This window comes from Octopus bimaculoides, chromosome 9, assembly GCF_001194135.2.
Source record: "Octopus bimaculoides isolate UCB-OBI-ISO-001 chromosome 9, ASM119413v2, whole genome shotgun sequence".
Classification (NCBI taxonomy): Eukaryota; Metazoa; Mollusca; class Cephalopoda; order Octopoda; family Octopodidae; genus Octopus; species Octopus bimaculoides.
In genome coordinates this window covers 66327018-66334632 of record NC_068989.1, presented here as the reverse complement: position 1 = coordinate 66334632, position 7615 = coordinate 66327018, and the positions used below count along the sequence as shown (strand labels likewise).

The 7615-nt window shown below is 34.3% G+C and overlaps 1 protein-coding gene and 1 long non-coding RNA gene across 3 annotated transcripts in view; one reads left to right on the top strand and one right to left on the bottom strand.

Annotated features, from left to right (window-relative positions):
• LOC106875320 (sodium-coupled monocarboxylate transporter 2) overlaps positions 1–1308 on the top strand; it is a 38242-nt gene extending 36934 nt beyond the window's left edge. For both annotated transcript variants that reach the window (XM_052970725.1, XM_014923406.2), the window contains one exon: positions 713–1308. In XM_052970725.1, coding sequence (XP_052826685.1) covers positions 713–868 — 156 coding nt within the window. In that variant the 3' untranslated portion in view covers positions 869–1308. The remainder of the gene's footprint in view (positions 1–712) is intronic.
• LOC128248732 (uncharacterized) overlaps positions 1–7615 on the bottom strand; it is a 47725-nt gene that overhangs the window by 36603 nt on the left and 3507 nt on the right. The gene's annotated exons all lie outside the window — the stretch shown is intronic.

The window sequence follows — 7615 nt, the reverse complement described above, 5'->3', positions numbered from 1 at the left end:
ATATATAGGGTGTCCATAAATTACCATTACTGTTTGAAAGATTCGGAAAAACACGAACAGTGAAGATAACTCAGCAAAGTTTATTGATAACTCAGCAGAGTTATTGCCAAACAAATAAAATCAAATTGAAACATCAGAACACTTTCACATGAGCTCCATTGGTTGCACACAACACATCTCGACGATAATTGTGAAAGTTGTAAATATAATTTATGAACACCCTCTATACGTATATATGAATGCATGTATACATATACACGCACACATACGCATATATATTTGAATATATGTAAATGCGTGATTGTAGTTGTTTGAACGTAAGTAGACACTTACATACACACAAAAACACCCCAGACACTTACATACACACAAACACACACTCGCACATGTATTTTATATGACAGCAACCATACCCAAACGCTACCTAGAACACAGCCACATGACACAAGCCTAGCATTGCAACAAATGAAATAATCTTAAGTCTATTAGATACCAAATTACATCAAATGCCACACGCCAGCAAAGCCATATTTACTATTGGAACTGGCATAGACCAAAACAATCTAAACTAAAAGAATATTTCACAACTAAAAAATATTCCAAATCTTAAACTTAGTTCCGGTCTTTTTTTTAGACATAAGTAACAATTAATATAAAGTGTCTGGAAGCTTTGTTCATATAAATAATGTTTTTTTTTTTTGTATTATTATAGCCCAACAAAGATGAAACTACTTTTGACGTGGAAACTACAAAATCGATAAAAAAGAAATATTCTAAGAATTCAGATGGATTTGTGAATAATGAAAGTTACTACTGTAATCCTGCTTTCTCTTCGATAAATGCCATTGATGAACCAGAAACATTTTAGTTTCTTATGACTCTTATATAGGCAAAGTACTGTAATGGAAAGTGGAGAATTATCACACGATATAATCGTAGCCATTTGGTGAATGTTTAGTCATATCATATAAGGTTTAATAAAAAAGAAAAAAAAAACCTGAAAATTATTTCCATTACACAAAGTATGTACTTTCTGACATGTACAGAGTTTTGTAACTAAAAGTTTGGTGAAATATTTTTTTTATACTGGTTGCTAAAGAAACCTATGGATATCAGCGAATTCACAATAAAGTAGAGCAACAAGGATTAATATAACAAGAAAAGGCTTAAAAAAAAATAATACAAAACGACGTTAAAGTAAAATATATTGCATTTCACAATGTCTTCCTGATACGCAGCAATTTCACTTTTACATCTTAATGATTTCATTTACCTGGAAATTTATATAAAATTTAGTTGATTAACAAACTCTGTGTTTTGTTTCTATTTTAAGCTAATTCAAATTGTTAATAATTTAAAACTTTTTTTCTTATCTTGATATACCGAATGCTTTCTAGAATTATGTGATTTTGCAATGACGGTGTTAATTCATTGTTATATTTGCAATTTTGTTTTATAAACCTGCCACTTTATTCATTGGCACGAATTCTTTAACTTTTATTCTTTTACTTCTTTCATTCATAAGATTGCCGATTAGGGAGATCACCATAAAGAGTTTACACGAACAAATTGATCCCCAAACCTATTTGTTGTTTTTAAAATCTGGTACTTGTTCTATCGCTTTCTTTTGCTGAACCGATAAATTACGGGAAGGTAAACAAGCTAATACAACACACGTACGTACATACATACATACATACATGAAGCTCCAATCGCTTCTCCTATAAACTAAAAGCGCATGCTCAGAACAAGCCTATTCCTTCAGACCATGTTCACCATTCCCATGTACCTCTCAACGAATCTGCTGGAAGCCAAAACTTTGCCCCTCTCATCTACAGTTTTCTTGTCAAGCGAAACCTGAAAAGTATATATCTTCAGCCCAATGTTGTTGTGTATTCAAACTCAACCTTCGTTATGTAGTGGGGATGAGGCTATTATGTTTTCTAAGCGACCTCTTCCTCTTCCGGTCACTTCAGCGTGCGATGACCGGCTAAATGGGACATTTCATTATCGAGTATGTCTTTATTATTCGTTTGAGACGGTGGAACAGAGATTCTCAATATGTTCAACTTCGTGGTCGCCTGAAGTAAGAATGTATTTACTTATCACACTTGGAAAGTTAAAACAAAACCATTTTAAAGTTTAAAATTTCCAAAACAATATGTACAGAAAACTTTTGTTGACATTGTTTTTCATTAATTGTAAATTATAAAAAAAAAGTTCTTTACTTTTCTCAAGCCTTAGATAAAATTTTCTTCACACTTAGAATATGTGTATCGTTTTATAATCTGTGCCACTGTTTGAGGCCTTTAATGATAATGATAATAATAATAATAATAATGGTTTCAAATTTTGCCACATGATAGCGAAATTAAGGCCAATAGGCCGAATATAGTTATCAGAGATTACCAAGAAAAAATTGTTTACTAATCGTTGTATCGATTTCAACAGATGACAATGTTTCTCTAAAAGAAACGAAGAAACTTTCAAAATACAAAGATCTAGAAATAGAGGTAATTCGAATGTGAGGCCTAAAAACAGAAATAATTACTATAGTAGGCGCATTAGGTATAATAAAAAAACAAAAGAAACATTCAGACAAATAACAAAAATATCAGGACTTACAAGTATATATAACATACCGAAAATAGCACTACTAAGCACTGCACACATCATACGTAAAACACTTTCAGTACAGTGAAAATAAGAACACTACAACAAACCACAGAGCTGCGCTCAGTAGTGGAGGGAAAGCAAGTGATAAAAATAAGACTACATAATAATAATAATAATAATAATAATATACCTTTGTCTGCAGATAGTACCATTACGCAAAAACTTTGTCACTGAGGAGCGCTGTTTTCTATTTTTTTTTTTCTGCGACAAACATAATTTCAGTGCCTACCACAATTGTATATTCTGCAAATTGCACGTCTTAATGCAATGAAAGTAGCCACGGTGTGCACATTTGCTTTAACTTCTTTGATATTGGGCAATTAATAAAGCCAGCAGTTCGTATTAACGGCGGTTTACAATGATATTCTCTATTGCATTGGCTGGTTTCATTACCTCGTCAAATATGATACTCCATATTTCCAAAATTCGTTGATGTATTTTCAGGACTACAGTGACCGTAAAAACGTCTATGTTCTATAAAAGGAACAACTATGTTGTTGCCAGAGCTGGTTGGAATAACAACCCAAATCTCCCTATAATTATATCGAACCGTCTTCGAAAATACAGAATGATAACAACCGGATTTACCTCGATTGTTGATATTTTAAATTAAAGCTGGCCTGGGTGAACAATAACAATAATAGCAACAACAACGATGACAACAGCAGCAACTGCAGTTCTGTGAGGATTTTTCAATATTTCCCTCTACTAAATGCAAAAGTTGAATGTACGTATTTTGAATTTAGCAATTTACACGAGATTTTTCTAATATTCTCATCTACCAGTTATTTTAGTGAAAGCGAGAGCGATCGAGAAATGCCAGTATCAAGCTTTCTATTGGGTTTCTCTCAAACTATTTGGGTTGTCCGGAAAGTTCGTGCCGATTTTTAAAGGAAAGAAAAAGGTTAATAAATACTTGCCATTACATTCTTAATCAACCAAATATGAACAATTTTGTTGTACAATGCGTATCCATCTTTCCTTTAACTTGAAAATAACCTCTTCCCAGAATTGAGGTGGTTTCATGGCAAATAAGTCGAAAGGTAAGCTACTATAAAACGGCACGAACTTGCCGGACAACCCAATATTTTCAATAACGCTCCATATTCGCTTCTTGCTCGTCCATTTGCGCAAATTATTCCAAGTCATTTCATGGCGAAGAAGGAATTTTTTCGCTGAGTTATACAAGGTACCACATCGCAGAACTTTTCACCCTTCCAGTTGAGTTTTTCAAAGGAACTAGACTTTTGTTACTGCCGCGGATTGTGCTTCTTACTCGTTGGACGCAGCATTTAATCAATTGCAGTCGTTGTTCTAGGAAAATAACAAGTATATGACATTTGCGTAGTGGACGGAGAGATGATGCTTTTAATTATTATACACTGAAGTATTTTTTATATTTAGACTGTCCAGATGAGTTTTCACAATCTTTTAGTGAACAGGGTTATATTTTTGCTGAATCTTTTATAGACCCAAATGTCTTTAATATTTTACAGTTATTGCTTGACTATGTCACTGTTATTTTAAAGCAATTGAGTACATCTAATCTCGTTTATCGTTGATTCATTTATCGCTGATCCAACATAACATTTACCATATACGCTCAGTTGTGAATTATGTTACAGTTATCATGGATTGATCTGCGATAACACGGGTCACCGATCAGTCGAAGATTTTGCTTGTATCGCAAAATCGTGTCTCAGCGAATACTCAAATGTTCAGCTATTCAGAATGCACGGACTGTCACTTGTGTTTAAATGACCGTGCTGCGACGCTACGTATTTCTTATACGGACTTATAGTACGAGACCTGTGAATTGAAAATGTACGAAGGCGCCTGATCCTAACATCAAAAATAAAAACGCAGGAAAAAGTAGCGTTGATCAAGAACATACGTAAAGGTCAAAGCTTCGCTGCTGTGCGCCGTGATATTAGTACCGTTCGTTCCATTTACAAAGTGCGTGTAGATGATTCCCTTATTACGGATTCATTAATCGCTGATTTTTTTTTTCACCACACTCTCGCGATAAACGAAGATACATACAGTATTTTTAGTGCACGCCACTATTAACATATATTTAGTTTATTTCTAGGAATTTTACATTATTTTAATCTGATTTAATAACCGTAAAAATATATCAATCAACGATATAAAAGGTTAGAAAGTAAATGTGTGTATGTGTGTGCGCGTGACTGTGTAATGAAAGCATTTTCTGATTGATAGTGCATTTCAATCTATCAACTTAATGTAAAGTTTGCTGTGGGGAAGAAAAGTGATCTGACATTTGTATAGCTTGGGAAGAACGTTGAGGAGTTTTAAGGTCAGTTAATGAGAAGGCCGTTGGTGGTGGAAGGAAGTACAGAGGAATAAATTGGTGACTTAATGGATCGAGATAAAAGATTTTAGGCTTGGAGCGTGTGATCCTTAGATAGTTTGCAGTAAAGATTTATGTTGCCGAGCTGTTGGAGAGCTTCGTTTCTGCAGAAGTTTGTCAGCCAAATAACCATCACGTCACTTTCGTTGACTATTTTGATAGTAATGTCCCTTCGCCGACAGCGATATAGAAGTGCACTGAGCTTCCGATCTGGGATGTGTTATGGCTTTTAAGACGTCTTTTTGTAAGTTGTTATTTAGCCACAGGTCAATGATGATCGAGCAAAGCTCTGATGAAAGGCATTCGATCCGTTAATATCTCATCACAAGAACATTTATAGGCAGGGAGGAAAGCTTTATCAAGGACGACATTATCAAATGTGCGCCTTTCTCAATTTCTAAGACGGTATAGTTGAATTTGAGAGAAATTTGTCAGATGTTTCTCAAGGGGTCGAGTTGCGAAGTGGTTCCTTCCTTGACTCGAGAGGAACCTCCTTAATGATCAGCAGATTATCAGGGCACTACATCAGAAACAGATTACTGGAGTTGGACTATCGGAAGTCAGGTTCCCAAAATGAGCTATGGTATTTGAGGACTGAAACTTGGTGTCGAAAAGTAGAGAAATCGTTTAATCTGTTGATAAGTGAAGAAAGGCTAATACCCAATGCCGCTGCTTAGGATGGAGCGTTCGTCACTCGTATTCATCTAATTTATTTCTGAGATATAAATCTCGTAATTCTTATCTACATGTCCTCATTGCTGTCAGATGCTACACTCAAGCTTCCCTTCGATTAATAGTGACTGCGTACATGCAGTTTCTGCTCTTTCCACCACTCCCTTCTCTCGTTGGGGTATCAGTTAGGAAGATTTCCAATTACTCCGACTTAGAGTCTCCCTACTCTACTCCTGTAAATACATCTGTGCCTTCTATTGCTTCCTGAACTCCTCAAACCAGCAACAATGCATCGGTCATATTTCCTCATTTATTGAATAAATCTATCTCACTCCACCCACTCTCTACGAAATCACTGCCATCGGTGTTGTTAATGCTTACAAGTCTTGTTTTTCCCATCACCCTATATCGATATAGCTGGTGCAGAAATCGAATTATTTTACAATCTTCAATCTTTACGCCAACTTGTTTTTTTTTTTTTTTTATCGCATCGCTAATCGACAGCACACATTCCAAACACCTTTGATCTCTTTCATATGTTGAAGCCACAACTGTCTTTATAGTGGACTGACAACTACCTTATCGAAACGACTTAACATACATTCTCTAACAACATAACACCCCACTCCACCTCCTGGTCACATAGTTCTTGAACCGGTACTTCAAGTAAGCTGACCAGTCGGAGCTTCTTTACTGTTCTAGCTGATTATCTTCCATCGGATTTAGTCTAAATATTTTAAATGAAAATATTTCATCCCCATGGCTCCTCCGGCAAAAAAAAAAAAAGTAGAATATAACGGTACATTTAAACTGAAAGTTGTTGAATTTGTGAACTGCAGCAAGGAAGTATGGAGTGTCTGATAATGCTATACTTTACTGAAAAGACCCAATAAGACAGAAATAGGTACGGAATTCTCACCTTAACTACCAAACATCAAACTCACACCCTAATGCATGTTTCCACTTAAGCTTTAACCAATTTTTTGAAAATCTGAGTTCTTTCACTTTAAATTTAAATTTTCTAGTTCTCTACCTCCCTGGACAAAAATTGCCACAAGCGCTAAACATTTGTTTCTCTATCTCCAGGATAATTCCAATTGATTAAATATTATTATTTCACCTTACATGTATTAGCTTGCACTTAATTCTGTGAATCTTCCTTTCGTTTATAATCATTGAAAGAAGAAAAACCTCGAATTATCGAAATATATGTACACATCAGCGGTTTCCAACCTTTTGCCGTCGCGACACATTTTTATAAATCAATAATCCTCGGTAACCTATTTCATCATACAAACAATCCTTCGATTTTCTAAAAAATATACATAATCCAAGAGAGCACACTTAACATTTGACGTTTTTCTCGGGAAATGATCTTCAGATTTTGACTGTAGTCAACGAATTGTAGCGTGTGTTTATGGTTTATTGCATGATATATATTCATTTGCACCCAATATATATATATAATCGATTAAGCAAACAGAAGATGGAATTGGTATAATAACAAAATAAAGAGTTATACCAATTCCATCTGTTAACTTAATCGATTTTTACTTCAAATAACACTGCGGAATTCCTGAAGTAAATCCAAAGGAAATATACTCCAGCTGCAGGGGACATTAGGTAGACCAAACTGTGCCAGTGCTTTACTCAACACATCAGCACATTAATTAACATATACTCATTAGTGCAAAATATTACACACACACACACACACACACACGCACACACACAAACATATATATATATATATATATATATATATGTGTGTGTGTGTGTATATATATATATATATATAAATATATATATATTTATGTATATATATATATATAAATATATATTTGTATAAATATATGTATATATATATATATATATATATATATATATATATAT